At 45.4% G+C, this 19,054-nt stretch overlaps 1 protein-coding gene across 4 annotated transcripts in view; it reads right to left on the bottom strand.

Annotated features, from left to right (window-relative positions):
- Positions 1–2,466: 2,466 nt before the first annotated feature.
- Prr14l (proline rich 14 like) overlaps positions 2,467–19,054 on the bottom strand; it is a 78,690-nt gene continuing 62,102 nt past the window's right edge. For 3 of the 4 annotated variants that reach the window (XM_052736280.1, XM_052736276.1, XM_052736277.1), the window contains 2 exons: positions 10,461–10,532; positions 2,467–8,483 (listed from right to left, as the gene is read on the bottom strand). In XM_052736280.1, coding sequence (XP_052592240.1) covers positions 8,207–8,483; positions 10,461–10,532 — 349 coding nt within the window. In that variant the 3' untranslated portion in view covers positions 2,467–8,206. The remainder of the gene's footprint in view (positions 8,484–10,460; positions 10,533–19,054) is intronic. The other variant, XR_008217678.1, reaches the window with a different exon arrangement.

The raw sequence follows: 19,054 nt of genomic DNA, 5'->3' as shown, positions 1-19,054 counted from the left end.
CACTTGGGAGGCAGAGGCAGGCGGATCTCTGTGAGTTCGAGGCCAGCCTGGTCTACAGAGTGAGATCGAGGACAGGCACCAAAACTACATGGAGAAACCCTGTCTCGAAAAACCAAGAAAAAAAAGACACGCTGAAGCCTGACAGCCTAGTAGGAGTTTGGTCTTGGAATCATATGAACAATGCCAATCCTTACTGTTTCGTTTTTGTTTGCTTGGGTTTTTCTTTCTTTTGTTTGTTTTTTTCAAGACAGGGTTTCTCTGTGTTGTTTTGGTGCCTGTCCTGGATCTCGCTTTGTAGACCAGGCTGGCCTCGAACTCACAGAGATCTACCTGACTCTGCCTCCCGAGTCCTGGGACTAAAGGCTTGCGCCACCACCTCCTGGCTTGTTGTTGATTTTTGTATTGCTGGGAACTGAACCTAAGGGCTGGTGCATTCCAAGAAAACACTCTACCACTGAGCTACATCCTCACTCTCAATCCTTATTATGATGGTGGAAGTGTGGGTGCTTGTTATTTGCTCTCTGCATTTCTTGAACTTCTTTTTTTTTAAGGCAGAGCTTCATGTAGTCCATGCCAAGTCTTGAATCACAATGTAGCTGAGTATAACTCCTGATCCTCCTGCCTCCACCTCTTCAGTGCTGGGAGCAAAAGTATGTACCATCACACCTGGTTACTGTGGTGTGGGACTCAAACCTAGGACTTCTTGATTGCTAGGTAAGCAGTCTACCAACTGAACTACATCCCCAACCCAATATATTTTAAGGAAATAGGAAAGTGGGGCCTGCAAAATGGCTCTGCAGGAAGGTACTTGCTGTCAGACTCGAAGACTCAAGGTCAATCTCCAGAATGCACATGGGGAAAAGAGAGCATCATCTCCAAGTTGTCCTCTGACCTCCACACACGCACACCAAGTCCTTGCCTCCATGAGACCCTGTTTCAAAGAGGCTGGAGAGGAGAGATGACTCAGTGGTTCAGAGTATTCGTGGCTCCTTCCAGAGGATCCAGATTTGGGTCCTTGTACCCAAACATCAGCCTACAATCTTCTGTAACTCCAGTTCCAGGAGACCTAGAACCCTCTTCTAGCCTCCATGGGCACCAGGCACACATAGTGCCCTTACATACATGCATGCAAAACATTCGTATACATAAAATAAAAATAAACACATCTTTTAAAAAGGTGTGGGCTGGGGATGGGGCTAAAGAGATGGCTCAGTGGTTAAGAGCATGTCCTGCTCTTCTAGAGGACCTGAGTTCAATTCCCAGCAGCTGTGTGAGGCAGCTCACAACTGCCTGCAACTCCAGCTTTCCGTCTGGTACTTCTGGCGTCTGCAGGTACTACATTCGTGTGCACATACCCTCCACTCCCCTACATACATACACAATAGTTTAAAATATTAATTCTTTTAAAGGGGAAGCAATATTTTTTTAAGGTAGGCATGGTGACATGTACTTGCAAATCTCAGTACTCAGGTGGCTGAGGCAGGAGAATGGGGAGTACAAGTCCAGCTTCAGCTATATAGTGAGACCATGTCTCAGGAAAAAAACAAAAAAAATGAGTGTGTGTGTGTGTGCCCCGGGGCGGGGCGGGGGGGGGGGGGGCGGTGGCGGCGCAGAGATGGAGGAAGAGAGAGACCTTTAAAAGGATTCCTACACATGTAAGTATCCAGCTTTACCATACTGACAGTATACCCAAGTAGGGACTCCAATTTGATGCCACTTCCAATGAACCAATCAGATGGCGAAGGCCAGCAGTGCATGTCTGCTCCCGGAACTTCGTAGAGCCACATACTGTGTGTTATCAGAACCTGAGCAGCTACTACACAGGCCCTTCGAGGAATGACAAGGAATGAGAGAGGAGAGATTAAGCAGTCTTTAAATATTAAAAGAGCCATTGAAATGGACTTGGTTGGTCTGTACAGCAGCCATATATGGGCAAGTCACTCATCTATTCATGAAGCTTTTCTGAGGTGCCACCACCCGGTCACACAGGGACACATTCTGAAAATGTGTCCTAAGATGTTGTTTAGGTGATTCTTGGTGCAAATGAATGTCACATTGTGAATGCCAACAGAGCATTTACACAAACCTAGATGGGAGAGGTCTGTCATTCAATGTGGCTGCTTTCAGAAGGAGGAAGGTGGGACTGGAGATGGAACCTGAGACACTACCCTACACATGCAAGGCAACTGCTTTACCACTGAACCATATTCCTGACCGCCTGTGGCCTCCCGACACACTGAACGGGGGATGCTGAGGTGGCTGCCTGTTGTCCAGGAAGCTTTTTTACTCACACATCTCTGAGTTCAAGGCCAATCTGGTCTACATAGTGAGAGTTCCAGGCCAGCTGGGGCTACATAGTGAGACTGTCTCTCAATAAATAAATAAATAGATAGATAGATAGATAGATAGATAGATAGATAGATAGATAGATAAATAGATAAATAAAAACAAGCGTACACTCTAAAATACAATAAGAACTTGCACAGATCAGTAAGCCATTTATTAGCACTATCAAGTATATACTGTACATAATTGTGCTACATTTTTACATGATTGGCAATACACTGGCTTGTTTGCACCAACACCAAGACCTGAGTAATATACTGCATTACATCATCACAGCTGTGACCTTGCTAGGCCACAGGAATTTTTCAGCTCCATTACCATCTTATGGTATTATGCAGTTTATTGACCAAAATGATGTTTAGGCGGTAAACAGCTGCAAATATCAAACACTGTACCAGAGGCCAGGAGGGACTAGAGCTAACAAAATAAAAGACCCTGATCTTGAAGAGCTTATATTACAGTTATTAACACAGACAGGAAGGTGGTGGTGCCACAACAAAAATCTTGGGGGGCAGGGGTACCCCTACGAATGGGAGGGGACCACTTTCAAGACCAATGATGTGGGAATGCAAAGATCTGAAGGAAGTGATGGAGGGAAGCATGCAGGAATGGGAGGGAGGTGCATGGGAGCAGTCAGCGTGGCGATGAGGTGGGAGCCTGTCTAGTGCACTCCGGAACACCAGGGCCCAGGCTGGAGCCTGCTCACACGGTCTCCACCACTTTGGTGAGGGGTGAAGAAAGGAGCAGCTGTTGCTGAGGACAGAGGGGCACAGAGGCTCGAGAAGGATGCTACAATAAATTTACCTCCAACCCCAGAACTTGGAGAATTAGGACTTTTCTAGAACACTTCTTGAAAGAAGTTCCAGAAGAACTGTAAAAAAGGAGTTTTCTACCTACCCTTCAGGAGGGTAGTCCATCACCTAACTCATCGGGAGGGGTCTTGCATCAGGATTAGTCCTCTCACGCAGGAGGCCTCACCAACGCCAGGAACCTGTGATGTGAGGTGTCCAGTAACAACGCCGTACTTGAAAATTAGCTGTGTGTGGGTGAGGGCTCTTTGACATGTGGCAGACAGTCTTCAGACAGGACACTTCCCCAGCAGAAAACATTGCATGGACGGAGGTCCTTGCTGCTTAAGCCCAGAGCCCGAGAGGAAAGCGAGGCACTGTTTGTGCTTGGTGAGAGGAGATGTACCCTCAGGAAGCTAATGCCTTCACCGCACTGTCAGGAACTGATCAAGTCATTTGATAGGAAGACAGGGTAGAAGATGAGACGGTTTCAAAACTAAACAGACAGAGCCTACTGGATTTATACTCTTGCTTCAGATACAGTCCTACCATAGGAAACATTTTCACCAGAGAATTTATAAGTGCACTGGTTCCTCTGTCGTGTGAGAAAGTGAGAGGCACTACTAACTAGTTTAGTTTTATTTTCTGAGATAGAGCCTCACTCTATTGCCCAGGCTGGCCTTGAACTTGTAGCCATCCTCTTGCCTTAATCTCCCCAGTTCTGTGATTACAGGCATGAACCACCACACCTAGCGCACTGCGGTTTGCCTGTAATCCCAATAGACTGACGCAGGAAGATCGTGAGAGCAGGGCCAGCCTAGGCTATGAGAAGATGGGCAGAACTCTAAATGGACCTTAGATTTTTTTTAGTCATATGGTTATGTGAGGCTACATAATAAGATCCTGTTTCAAATAACATATTCCTAGCCCAAAAAACAAACAAAAATCACAACAAAATACTTCATCAGTGATTCAATTTAACTGGATATGACTCTGCTCCAAAAGACTGTTTCTAGACACCAGTTTCTCTGGGAAAGGACTCACCACTGACTGCTTCTGGAGGCTACCCAAAGGCGGAGCTCCGAAGATGTGCTCAATGGGGGCAGGTTTTAAGAAAGGATGGCCATTCTGGGATGGACAATGCTTGATACAAGGCTCTGGAATGTCAACTTTAAAAAAAAAAAACCCTAACCCTTGGGTCATTTCTGACAAAATCTGAATCTACTACCAAGCCTTAAGAACAAAATAGCCTTGACAATTATCTGAAAGGTTTTCAAGAAAAATTTATTTTTCATAAATTAATTCATGTAACAGTGGGCATTTAGAGTCACAAACTATCAAACAGAAAAGGAACTGTAGGGGCATCACGTATACCAACATTACCAAAGATGGACACATTTCACTGAACTATTAGCCATGATAACATAGGAACACTTGGGACAGCAACTTACTGGCCCAGATCCCAGCTCAAGGGGGCCTCTTGTTAGGAATTCAAATCCAATTCAACAGACCGTCTTGTAAAGACAGAACAAGCCTCAAATCTCAGCATAGCTGTGCTGGACGGTGGCTATGAGGACCCCAGCTTCACAACCAAGATAGCTTTTGCTGCTCAATGTGCGCTAAAAGGGAATATTAATTGAGATTTGAACAAAACTAAGGCTCCCTTCCTAGCCAGTTCTATACAGAAGTTCAGTTCAGGAAAGCAGCGCTCTCCTGACGGAATCCAGGTGAGGACATTCCACATCTCTGGCCAATTCTTATGCTTTGGATACAGCCGCCCATAATGTGGTCATTAAAAAGGCCCTTTTCATGATACCGGGGAAAAGCTATAGAAATAAAACAAGGGGATTAAAGACAGCACCAACTGCATACTCCCCTCCTCTCAGGTTCAGGAGGGAAGTATCACAACCTAAAAGCTGGTCTTGCACAGATCTCAATGCACACGGTACAGAGGAGGTGGAGCCGCAGCCTGGGGATTAAGGGCTGTGTCCACTAGGCTGCACTGCAGCCCTGGACCTGCTGCCACAGTCCTGCAGACTTGCTGCTGTTCTTAGCCTGGAGGGCAGGAGATATGCCCCAGGGGAAGGATGCCCACAGAGTGGGATCTAGAATTGACCTCAGGTTGGCTCTGGAGCCCTCACAAAAGACCCTTTCAGGCAAAATTGTGGAAAAAAAAAAAAAAAGTCATGATTTTCACAGCTCTTGGAGGAGCACAAAGTTTAGGATTCACAGCATGAGTTTCTGAGCTCTTCAGGCTCAAGTAAGGCAAAAGCTACCTATCTACCCACTGCACCCCCCTCTCAGTCAGCTCTTCCAGTAAGGGCAGCGGGGAAGACAGACACAATCTGCTTTAACAGGTGATGAGGTACATGTAGATGAATGGAGAGAAAAGGCTGGACAGGACAGCAGGGAGAGGAAAAGAAGAGAGGCACTAACGGGAGGGAAGGAGGCTGCTGCAGCTGGAAACTGACAGATGGCAAAGGAAATGAATGGGCTGCAATCTGGCTGCACCTGAGATCTCTCCTCTTTCCCCACAATCCTAACTTCTGGAGGTGAGCTCTATCAAGTTGTGCTTAATGGCAACTTCCATCACTTGAGCTGGGAACTCCCATCCTCAGAAACTTCACCCACTCCCATGACATAACAGAGTTGTAGTTCTGGCAGGTGACAGGCCAACCACCAATATCTCCCATCACAGTCAGAGGCCACGGGTTCTGAGGACACTGATGTGTCCCTGAGGCTGGCTGACTGGTGTGAAACTGGATGGGAAGACAGGTGCGGCTGAGTATGGACTGCCCCAGTGAGTCAACGTCTCCCAAGTGGAAGAGCCTTTGTCAAGGGAAGGCCAAGAACTGCAGTTTCCCTCCTACATTCCCAGACAGGATGGAGCTGGGTCTCTCCAGTCCTGCCAACAGTCCGGGCCAGTGCTCCCAGCCTTTCAATGCCACACTTGTCATGGGCAAATTCTGAAGGTCTGTCATGCTGCCGGTGCCAGAGCTGTGCACACCTCATCTTTTGTCTCCTGGGTGATCCGGACGCCCCAGTAACCCTGGTGGTGAAACTGGTGAATGGCTCGTTTACTGCCTCCTAGCCTACAAGTGTCTAATGCACAGTCTTAGATGTACCTGTGGCACTGGGTAACTCCTTCCATTCCCTGCAGTAACACGACAGGTGGAGAAGCACAGTATCTAAGAATCCAGCCTCAGGGAGGGAGAGGTATGGAGGGCAACACAGGTCACATCTGTATGGTCTGGGCAACATGGGCAAAACAGGAGGGTCTGCACACATCACTGAGGACCAGTGTGCAAACTAGCCTGCATTCTTCTAATCCTACGGGGTCATGACCTTCAAAACCTCCAGACAAGCAGGTGTGCGTTAACTTTTTTATAACATCTGAGGTGGTGAAGGTCATGGTACGTTTTCCCTCTGCTCATATTTATTTTTCTCTTCCAGTGTGGCCCAGACCATCAACCTACAAAGGAAAGGCACATGAAGACCTTAAAGCTGCAGCCCGTCTCCCTAGCCACTGACAAACAGGGAGTGAAAGAATCCTAGGCGTGTTGGCTAACCTTCCAGCACAGCACCACTCACTCTTCTCTACAGACAGACAGACAGACAGACAGGGAAACGTCCCTGGACCAACTAGGAGGCTGAAGAGGTGACCAGTGTCCAGGGGCTGGGCTGAGCATCTTTCTTACTATCTGAATGCGAACTGTGGGGGAGGTGCAGAGGGTGGGAGACAGTGGGAAAGACAAGGAGAGGACGGAGCATGGGGAGGCACAGTGGGAAGACGAGCTTTGAGGGGCTGCTGCTCAGACAAGGCAGCCCACTGCCTGCAGACTCCTCGGGACAAACCTAGAGACCACACTCCTTCTAGCAAGCCCACATTTCCAATAGGTCTGACAAAGGACCAGAGCACACGGGGCACTCTCAGAGAGCACTGCTCTGGGATTGGGGGATCGTGCTGGAGGAGTGGATTACTAGGTCTCATCTACCAATCAACTCTCTCCCACTCCTGAAGCAGGCACTCAAGCAGCTGCAAACGCTCGGGGCCAGCCTCTATCACACTGTTCCCAACTTTGTCATACATCAACATTTCAGAGAAAACCACACTCAACCTTAATCTTTTTTAAAATGGTTATGAGAGAGATCTGCTTTTATACATGTCACTACAGACATGTGTACGAAGTGGGCAGGACTGAGAAGGAGGATGAAAAAGTGCTTCCTCTAAAGAGCTACATGAGAAGCTGGAGACGGGGAGGGACTGCCTGAAACACATGAATGGGAACACTCCCCCCATCCATGTGCTGATCAAATGCCTGTCACATATTCTCTTAAGACATGTATTGTCTTTCTCCTTAATGTCTTACAAAGTGTTTTAAAATCACATTTAAAGACCCCAAACATGCAGCAATAATACAAAAACAAAAAAGAAAAAAATGAAAATAACACCACAACATTAAAAAAGTGCAACTTACGTTGGGGCCTGGACGGGCTCCTCTGGCACTAGTGACCCTCAGTCACAGATGGGAGAAAATATGGGGAAAAGCCACAAACATACAAACACACACATTCTCTCAGACTAGAGGTCCTGGGCAGACAGAATCAGAGATCAGGAAACACACCAGTTCGTCCTTCTCAATCACTGAAAAGAGCTGGTGAGAACACACAGGCCAGGTGACCAGGTGTCCCCCCAGGCCACGTTTCTAAGTCTTGGTCAAGCAGCACCATAAACAGAGAGGAACTTTCATGTGGATGCACAAACACCGAGTCCTTAGATTCCTAGTGTTGCTTAAGATGTGTGGCTACTTCCACCTGTGATGGGAGAGACGGGAAGGAAGTGGCCTGATGTCATTCAGGACCACTCCCAGGAGAAAGGGAGCATTCCTGAGGCTCTATACTCAGCAGTAGAATTAGAGGACCCTTCTTCACCAGCTTCTAAAAAGGCTGCACCTTGAAATAAGTAAAAATTCACGGACTGGGCATTGTGAGTGGTTTGGGCACAGGGTAAAATCAGGGAACCTCTTCCAGGGAGGTCTGAAAAGATTCAAAATGGAGACCCTGCAGTGTTCTCAGCAGCTTACTGACTGCTCCTGCTCCTCCTCCTTGGCAAAGAAAGTCTCCAGTTCCAGCAGCTTCTGAATCAAAAGCGCATCCAGCTCTTGGGTCTGCAGAGCCGCCTTCTGGGCCCTTGTGAAGCTGCCCCCCAGCTTCACTTTACCTCGAGCTCGTCTCTTTCGGGGGACGGTAAAATCCTGGAATTCCAAAACACGCTTCCTTTTCTGCTGGCTGACCGAGATCAGTGTACCATTTCGTTCTTTGGGTTCCTCAAAGATGGTTTCTAAACACCTGAGGAGAGAGCACAACTCAGAATCACTAACAGGTGGACTCATAGAGGCCGTCTGGGTCACCACACCAGCCAAAAGCTGCCTGCACTGACTCCCAACTCGACTGTTTCCTGTGGCCAGCAGCTATTTCTATGCACTGGGAAAAGCACACGCTTTATAAATATGTGCACAAAGTGAAAAAAGTTCAAACTGAAGGGTATACATCAAAATTAAGACTAGTTTCTCACTCCAAAATGTATAATACTAGTAACTGCTAGTTTTGTGTATGTTCTCCAAAGTTAATATGTTGACACATTGAAGTAACACAGTAGTCGATACTGGGCAAACAGCAAACCTTTTGTCACAGCCCAGGCTGGCCTCAAACTCCCTATGTAGCTAAAGATGACCCTAAACTGCTGACCCCCTTAGCTCTGCCTCCCAAGTGTACTGATTATAGGCATACTAATCTACCATACCAGGCTCCAGACAGTAAACCTTTTAAACTCTGTGAGCCATATGAATCTCTACCACACATTTCTTTTGAGTTTTCCTTTTGTGAACAAAGCTATTAGCGCACAAGCCATAAAAATAATAAAAAACAAAACAAAACAAAACAAATGAAAACTGGTGGCTGAGGATATAGAGCATTTGTCTAGCACACATGAGGGCCTGGGCTACAATACCAATATGGTTTTTTGTTTGTTTTGTTTTTGCTTTTTAGTTTTTTAAGGACAGGGTTTCTCTGTGTAGCGCTGGCTGTCCTAGAACTCACTCTGTAGACCAGTTTGGCCTCTAACTCAAAGATGCACCTGCCTCTGCCTCCTCAGATTAAAGGTGTGTGCCATCTCTACCCAGTTTTCAGCATGGTCTTTAAAAAAATAAAAGGAAAGTTAGGCCAGGCTGTGGAGGCACACACCTTTAATCTGAGCACTCAGGAGGGACAGAGACAGGTGATTCTCTCTCTGAGTTGGAGGCCAGCCTGGTCTACAGAGCAAGTTATAGGATGGCTGGGACTACACAGATCAACCCTGTCTCAAAACCAACCAAACAACAACAAAAAAGGAAAGTCAGGTATGGTGATGCAAGTCTATAATCCCAACTACCAGGGAGACTGAAGTAGGGTTGTTGGGTTTGCAGACAAGCCTTGAGTATTTCTAGAATTTGCTAACTGATGGTACATATCTCCAATAGTAGCAAACAACACACACTGTCCTGCACATGGGGCTCCTGTTACCTATGAAAGACCCCGAAGCTTGTTTTCATTTAATACAACACTGTCTGATTCATTTTCAACAGCTATGCATTATATTTCATTATAAAAACGGACCAAAGTTGAATGAAAACCCTAGTAAAGGACACTTGCAGTTGTTTCCAATTCCTTCCTACTACTTAGCAATGCTGCAATGAATATTCTCCTATAAAAATGCCTTCTAGGCAGAGCCCATGCACAAAATCCTGGGATAAAATACCAGGACTCTCTTCCTTTATCCCAGACAAAACAGTCAATAACGGTCACTGCTTCGAACTGAATTTAGACACAAAGATGGCCAACTGACAAGCCCAAGTATTTGGGCTTGAAATCATGGTCGGAACAGTAATTAACAGCCCAGACAAAGCTAACCAGTGTATTCAGCACAACACAGGTGCTAGGTAAACAGACATCTATGACTACTGAATCCCACAAACACTTCTTTTCTATCAAATCACTGGCCCTGACTCAAGGAACTGGAACCCAAACCCCAATTCTAGCTATTTCTAAAGCCTAATACTGGGCCGGAGATGGGGGCACCTTTAATCCCAGAGCTCTCCAGAAGCAGAGGCAGGTACATCTGTGAATTTTAGGCTAGCCAAGCCTGCATAATGAGATTGCCTCACAAAAAAACCTGAACAACAAAATTCCACCCAATTCCAGGTAGAGCTGACTAGCAATGTGCAAGTGAGAAAGGTTAGAGGCTTCAACCGTTCTACCACCACCCCTTAGCCCAGCCACAGGAGTTACCTGTTTGCAGGAGGAGACTTGTAATTCTTGTTTGTATATATTTCTTCTAAACTAAACTCTTTCTTCTTTAACCTGAGGACAGAAAAAAGAGTTCTTCATGCCTGCTTTCACTCACACATTCCTTTAAGTCAAAAAGTCAAAACCCTATTCATCCCATTCCTGGTCGTCAGAGCTGTGGATGGAACTCAGGCCCCTAGCCCACCAGGCAAGTACCCTACTACAGTTCCACACCAGCTGTCTGCCTTATTGATGGTTTTCTCTTGTTCATTGTGGGTTCTGAGACAAGGTCTCATTAGCTAGTCCTAACTGTCAGACACTGCTGCCCCCTCTGGAAGTGCTGGGGTTATAAACATGAGCCTGTGGTATCTAGCTGCTTTCTCTCCATCAGGAGTGCTGGGCTTCATGAATGCTGCCAAGTGCTCTACCACTGACCCAGCCATCCATTTTTTTTTTAAAGTAGTCTTATTCATGGCTTGGAAATTATAAGTTTCAGTGGCTGGCAAGAATTTAATGAACACAATAAACTTTTGCTGGGTTTGTTTTTATTCTATTATTTAAAAAAATATTTTATGTATGTGTGTTTTTGCCTGCATGCACAACTATGCACTATGTGCCTGTCTGGTGCCCGAGAAGTCAAAAGGGTATGAATTCCCCAGAACTGGAGCTACAGTTGGAAGGCACTGTGTGGGTGCTGAGAATTGAAGCCAAGTCATTTGTAAGCACAGTCAGTGCTTTTAATAACTGAGTCATCTCTCTAGCCCTTCAAGAGAAAAACAATTTTTTTGGAGACAGGGTTTCTCTGTGTAGCTCTGGCTGTCCTGAACCTTACTCTATAGACCAGGCTGGCCTCAAACTCACAGAGATCCACCTGCCTCTGCTTCCTGAGTGCTGAGATTAAAGGCATTAGCCATCAAATCTGGCCCTAAGTCTTTTAACACATTTTATTTATGAACAAGTGAGATGGCTCAGAGTGTCTTCTGATTTCAGATGCACACCACAGCATGTGTATGCCCACACACAAAATAAATAAATGTAGAATTTTTCAGTTATATTTTCCTTTGAAACAAGGTCGTGTTATGTTGCCCAGGGTGGCCTCAAGCACCTCCAAGCCTTCACCTCTGAAGGGGATGAACTATAGGCATGAGTCACTCCACTAGCTGGTTTTCATTTCTATCTGTATGGTGATGAGGGTCCCACCAGGGCCTTACACACACTAGACAAATGCTCTATGGAACGTGTTTCACTGTGATCCAGACTGATCTCAGACTTTACACTGAATTATTTGTGTACATGTGTGTTTGCATACTTGCCTGTGTGTGCCACAACATGTGTGTGGAGGGAAGTCAGGGGATAACTTGTGTCGGTTTTCTCCTTCTATGTGGGTCCTAGGAACTGAATGCAGTTCGTCAGGTTCATTTACCATCTTGCTGGCCCTACTAAACTTGTTTATTACTTCTGATGCGTGCATGTGCTACAGACCACCGTGGGTGTTATCCTCAGGAAGCCTGTCCACCTATTTTCAGAAATGGTCTCAGCTCACTGATTAGGCTAGACTGTCTGGCCTGTGAGCCCCCGAGATCCTTGTTTCCAACTTGTTCACCTTAGGAATTCTAAGTATTATCACCAGACCTGGCATATTTTTATCTGGGTTCTGGGGCTTGAACTTATGTACTTGTGATTGCAAGCAAGCAACTTACTGAATGAATCTTTTCCCTAAGACCAGCTTCAAGATTTTGATTACATCAACCTAGTGCTGAAATTATAGGTATAAGCAGGGTTTCTCTGTCCTGGAACTCACTCTTTAGACCAGGCTGGCCTCCAACTCAGAGATTCGCCTACTTCTGCCCCCCAAGTGCTGGGATTAAAGGCATGCTCCACTACTGTCGGTGAGTAATGTCTTTTTTAGCAATGACTTAAATACTCTGTCTGTATGTACCAGCTTAACCAGTCCCTACTAAAGTAAATGCTGCTCACATCTAGGTTTGGGAAGTTATAAATACAACTGATGTAAATGTGTGTGAAGTTTTTTGATACATACCTTCTCAACTTGTGGACACAAATCTAAGGAATATGACTGCTGCAATGTGTGGTTAGAGTATATTTAGTTCTGTAAGAAACTGCATGCTCTCCAGCAATGAAGTCAAGTTCTTGCTGCTCCAAGGCCCAGCTAGCACTTGTGCTGCACCTTGTCCTTACTTTAAGGTGACACACACACAACACCTAGTGCCTTTCAGGTGTGTATTTCCTGTCTGTTTCCTCTTTGACAAGATGTCAGGTCAGGAACTTTGCCCATTTTTGAACGGGGCTGCTCATTTTCTTACTGAGTTTTAAGAGTTCTTTGTGGCCTGAAGATAAAACTCAGAGGAATGGATCTTGCCTGGTCATGCAATAAGGGCTTGGGTTTGATCCCAAAGCACCACTGGACAAAAAGAGAGAGAGCGGTTTTATATTTTGGATGATAGTCCTTACTTAGATTCCTTAAACTGGATGCATATTTTACATCTTCTTTTTCTCCCAGCTTGTAGCTTCTAATTTTCTATCAACCATATACCAACCTACTTACCAATCAATCTACCTATCTCGCTCGCTCTCTCTCCACCCATCCATCCACCCACCCACCCACCCACCCACCCACCCACCCACCCATCCATCCATCCATCCATCCATCCATCCATCCATCCATCCATCTATCATTTATCATCTACTTACCTACCAATCAATCAATCAACCAGGTCTGGCTATAAAGCTAAGGCTAGCCTCAAACTTAAGAGCCTCCTGCAAGTCTTGTAAATGCTGGATTACTGGCATGTGCTACCACACCAGCCATCTTGTATTCACTTTTCTGATAGTGGTATTTGATGGGGGACAAAGGCTAATGTTCCTGAAATTCAATGATATTATTGTTCAGAAATGTAGTGTCATAAGCAAAAGGCCACAGTAATCAGATTTATGCAGATTACTACCTATGTCTGCTTGTTTTCATTGTTGTAGTACCTACAATTAGAACTTTGGTTTGAGTTAACTTTTGTACATGGAAATCCAATTTTACACACAGCAACCCAGCACCACTTGTTAGAAAGATTCACCTCCCCACTGAATGGCCATGATGCTTCTGTTGAAATCAACTAATTTTAGATGTGTCCTTCTGGATTCTCACTGTCTAATCACTTCAGAAATCTACCCTTAGGGTACTACCACACTGTCTTGATTACTGTAGCTGCATCTAATTCTGTGTATTTTTAGAGTAAAATCTCAAGAGCATGACAACTGCCCAAGCTGCCCTTAAACTCTGCTTCGATGTCTAGAGAGCTGGGATTATAGATATGTGCCAGTACCATGCTTGGCCATTTCAACTATTTTAAATTTAACTATTTATTTTTGGGGTGTGTATATGGCAAACACACATGGACTGTGTGGGTATATATTTATACCTGTGTATGCAGAAGCTAGAGAAGGCCAGTTGGGTGTCTCCCTTTATTCCTGTTCACCTTATTCCTTTCAGACAAGGTCTCTCAGGAGAGACAGATGGCCAGCCATTAAGAGCACTTGCTGCTCTTCCAAGACTCAGGTTCCACTTCCAGCACCCACATGGTGGCCCACAACTGTCTCTAACTCCAGTTCCTGGGGATCTGATGCCCTCTTCTGTTCTCTGCAGACAATGCATGCATATGGTGCACATACACACATGGAGGCTAAACATTCACACACATCATTCTGAAAAACCTTAAAAAGACAAGATCTCTCACTGAGCTGGAAGCTTACCATCTGGGGTAGGGTATTCAGCTATCCAGTGAATCTCCACCCTCAACAGTGGGGTCACAAGCATGTGTGGCCAAGTTCAATTTTATAAGTGGGTGCTTGTTATTGAACTCAGGTCCTCACACTTGAACAGCAAGTGGTGTTAGCCACTAAGTCACTTACCCAACCCAAATAAACTCCATATGTAGTAAGTTTAAAATAAATCAGTATGAAGCATCTACTCTGGTCCTTCTTCAAGACGGTTTTAACTATTCTTTTTTTGTTTGTTTGTTTTTTTCTTTTGGTTTTTTGAGACAGGATTTTTCTTTGTAGTTTTGGAGCCTGTCCTGGGACTCGCTCTATAGACCAGGCTGGCCTCGAACTCACAGAGATCCACCTGCCTCTGCTTCCTGAGTGCTGGGATTAAAGGCGTGCACCACCACTGCCAGGCTAATATTTTGAACTTTTGATCCTCCTGTCTCTATCTCCCTGGTGCTGGGATTAGATGGATACAAAACGTAGCACTGAGGACTAAACCCAGAGCTTTGTGTATGACAGGCAATCCCCCACCTTCATTTTAAAAAATTTTTAATATTAAGAAATTTTCTATTCATTTTACATACCAACCACAGATCCCTCTCTCCTCCTTCCTCCCGCCCCCCCCCCCCAGATAAATCTTTTTTTTTTTTTTAAAGGATTTATTTGCTGTGTATACAGTGTTCTGCCTGCACACCAGGAGAAGGCAGAGAGGGCACCAGATCTTGTTGTAGATTGTTGTGAGCCACCATGTGGTTGCTGGGAATTGAACTCAGGACTTCTGGAAGAACAGCCGGTGCTCTTAACCCCTGAGCCATCTCTCCAGCCCAATCCCCCACCTTCATAACCAGCTCAATCCTAACTCCTTTTGTAGTGTGTCTGTTTAGAAATGCCCTGAAATATTGCCTTGAATATATCAGGAAATTAACATAGTGTACATTTGAGAACATTTTCCCCGAAATGGAACTCAGGAGTATAGCTACCAAGAAAACTGATCACTCTTTGTCTCTTGATTTCAATAAAAATAAATTAAGAGTTTCAACACATGAAATATGGATGCTTCAAACATTCAGGCCCTAACACGGTGGAGGAACATTCAATGATGAGCAGTGGGACACTTCCTCTGCAGTCAGATAAGACATACTACAAGGGTTTTTATATGTTTTGCCCAAATGTATGTATGTAAACCATGTGCATGTAGTGCCCAAAGAGACCAAAAGAGGGCAGATTCCTTGGAAAGAGAGTTAGGAAAAATGGTGTGGGCTGCTATGTGGGTGCTAAGAACCAAGCTCAGGTCTTCCAGAAGAGTAGCATTTCTCCAGTCTATTTTATTTTTAACTATGTGTATGTCTGTTGGGGTGTGCATGTGTGAGCATAGGTCTGAGGATTTCAGAAGATCCCTGAGAGCTGGAGTTACAGGTGGTTGTGGGTAACATGATGTGGATGCTGGGATCAAACAGTACAAATCCTTACCTGCTGAGTCATCTCTCCAGTCTCCAGTTTAATTTACAAGAGAACAAAAATCCTCCAAAGTAACTGTAACACTTAGAGTACTTTATACAGCTTTGCAGGGCCCCTTTCATAAACCAGGTGTTCATAACCTTGTCAGTGGGCTTTCAGACACACTGCTCTATTCTCTTGATTCACCTGTCCACCTCTTCTTTTGCCGATTTGTTTTTTTGTTTTAGAGATTTTTTTAATTAGCATATATTAGTTAAGCACAATACTGGGCTTCATTATGACTAGTCACCTTTCTGCCCACCCCTATTTTTTTTCACTTTTCTGAGACAGGATTTCTCTATGTAGTTTTGGTGCCTGTCTTGGATCTCGCTCTTTAAACCAGGCTGGCCTCAAACTCATAGAGATCTGCTTGGCTCTGCTTCCCGAGTGCTGGGATTAAAGGGGTGCACCACCATTGCCTGGCAAAGATTTATTTACTCATGTATTTTATATATACAGCAGAATAAGGAATCTGATCCCATTACAAATGGTTGTGAGCCACCATGTGGTTGTTGGGAATTGAACTCAGGACCTCTGGAAGAGCAGTCAATGCTCTTAACCACTGAGCCATCTCTCCAGCCACCGAAAATCTTCTATCTTTATAATTACTCTGTGCCGTACTCTCGAGAAATCTTTAAAAAAATTTTTTTTTATTTAAAGAAAATGTGATACATTTACACAATGGAGTATTATTCAGCTGCAAAAAAACAATGACATCATGAAATTTGCAGGCAAATGGATGGAACTAGAAAAAAATTATTCTGAGTGAAGTAACCCAGACTTACAACACAGTATGTACTCATTCATAAGTGGATACTAGGTATAAGTAAAAAAAAGGCTATAACCAGACTACAGTCCATATAGCTCCAGAGAAGCCAGGTAACAAGGAGGACCCTAAGATGGACACATGGATGGCCCTGGGAAGGGGAAATAGATGAGATCTCCTGGGTAAATTGGGGGCCAGGAGGTGGGGGGAGGGCGGTAGAGGGGAGGGGATGGAGGATGAGAACATGAGGGAACAGGATGGTCGAGCTGGGGGAGGGATGAAGTGGGAGAACAATGCAAGAAATACCATGATAGAGGGAGTCACCTAATGTAAGGGAAATTCCTAGGAATCCACAAGGATGACCCCAGCTAAGACTCCTAGCAATAGTGGAGAGGATACCTGAACTGGCCTTACCCTGTAATCAGATTGGTGGATACCCTGTCATCATAGAGTCTTCATCCTAACTAATGGAAGCAGATGCAGAGATTCACAGCCAAGCACTGGGCCAAGCTTTGGGAGTCCAGTCAGAGTGAGGGAAGAAGGATTATATGAGCAAGGGGGGGGTCAAGGTCATGATGGGGAAACCTACAGAGACAAATGAACCAAGCTCATGGGAACTCACAAACTCTAGACCAACAGCTGTGGAGCCTGCATGGTACCGAACTAGGCTCTCTGCATGTGGGAGACAGTTGTATAGCTTGGTCTATATGAAGAGCCCCTGGCAGAGTGATAGAGTGATCAGGATCCATCTCTGGTGCATGAACTGGCTTTGTGGAGCCCATTCCCTATGGTGGGATGCCTTGCTCAGCCTTGATGCAGGGGGGAGGGGCTGCTCAACTTAATGTACCAGGCTTTGTTGACTCCCCATGGGAGGCCTTCCCCTTTTGGAGGAGTGGATGGGGGGTGGGTTGTGTGGGTTGTGGGAGGAGCGGGAGGAGGGGTAGGAGGGGGGAACTGTGATTGCTATGTAAAATGAATAAAAAAATTTTAAAAAAGATTTGTCTATTATATATACACAAGTTTTCTACCTGCATGTATGCCTGCAGGCCAGAAGAAGGCACCAGATCTCATTACAGATGGTTGTGAGCCACCATGGTGGTTAATGGAAATATGAACTCAGAACAGGACCTCTGGAAGAGAAGCCAGCACTCTTAACCTCTGAGCCATCCCTCTAGCCCCCTTTAAGACTATTGTATAAACACTCATTAGGTGTGGTTTGACACCCATCCAAAGTTCTCTCCTCCCTAATGTCTCCACATCTGTCACCCATCTCGTTTCAGCCCTTACCTCCACATATCAACTACTGAAAAACAGTGCCTGCTGGCTGCTTTGAAGAATGTTGGTTGGTTGTCACTCCCAGGTCAAACTCACATCGCTAATTGTGGCCTTGCCCATTGGTCTATTAAATATCAATATCACCCCTTACCTCTCATACATCCTTCTCTTTCATATTGCAGACTGCTTTAGCTCCTCAGGAACACATTTATAGGCACACTGGATTCCCCAGACTGCAATAATACCCTAATCCCCACCCACTATGTCCAAACGTTCACATATTGATTCTCTACAACACTCAAGTTTACCACTGCCTACCCGCTGAGTGATCTGGGACTTGGTGCTCTGGTGTTCCTTTTTCCAAAACTAGGGGTGGTACCTGGTGAAGGGTGCTTGCCAGTTCCCATCACAATGGTTATAGCAGTATGGCATGACAAATGAGCGATTCAGGTCCTCCCTACCCTCTCTTGCAGCCCTGGGTCTAACTGCTGGAGCGGCAGGACTGACTACTTCCGTAGTTACTGACCATCAGTTTTCCTCTCAGTTCACCCAGGAACTCCAACCCTTACCCTCCAGGGTCAAACACACTCACTGGCCTCCACGGTGCTACAAAATCGTCGAGAATAAGACTTACTGCCGGGCGGTGGTGGCGCACGCCTTTAATCCCAGCACTCGGGAGGCAGAGCCAGGCGGATCTCTGTGAGTTCGAGGCCAGCCTGGGCTACCAAGTGAGTTCCAGGAAAAGGCGCAAAGCTACACAGAGAAACCCTGTCTCGAAAAACCAAAAAAAAAAAAGACTTACTAACAACATAGAGAGGTGGTCTCCGTTACTTCCTCAGAGAGGAATGTTGCTTCTATGTCAACCAGTCAGGTAGAGTAAAAGACAAGATTGGACAACTCCAAATGGATCTCCAAAAAGTGCCAAGAAACAGCTTGATGCCTCTGGTCAGTGCTCCAAAAAAAAAAAAAAAAAAAAGCCAAAGCAAATAAACTTCTAGTCTAGATTTTTTCAACAACAGATCCAAAAACTTTCTAACCACACTTTTAATCAGTTGCTATTACAAGATTACTGGACCGTAACTATGGAGCCAGAGGCCTGTTAACTCCCAATTATATACCCCAACGGTGAAGATCGAGCTGGCCCCAAGGACTTCGACACTGATGGTAATGTCTCCCCCTCTGCCCAACTCATGATCTTTTATCAATGATAAACAAAAAAAGAGGGAAATGTAATCCCCTCTATGTGTGAGTGGACAGGCCTGCCCCCAGACTGCTCGAA

Source organism: Peromyscus californicus, unplaced genomic scaffold, assembly GCF_007827085.1.
Source record: "Peromyscus californicus insignis strain IS unplaced genomic scaffold, ASM782708v3 Scaffold_13__1_contigs__length_99412109, whole genome shotgun sequence".
Lineage (NCBI taxonomy): Eukaryota > Metazoa > Chordata > Mammalia > Rodentia > Cricetidae > Peromyscus > Peromyscus californicus.
This window is presented reverse-complemented; position numbering and strand designations above follow the sequence as displayed.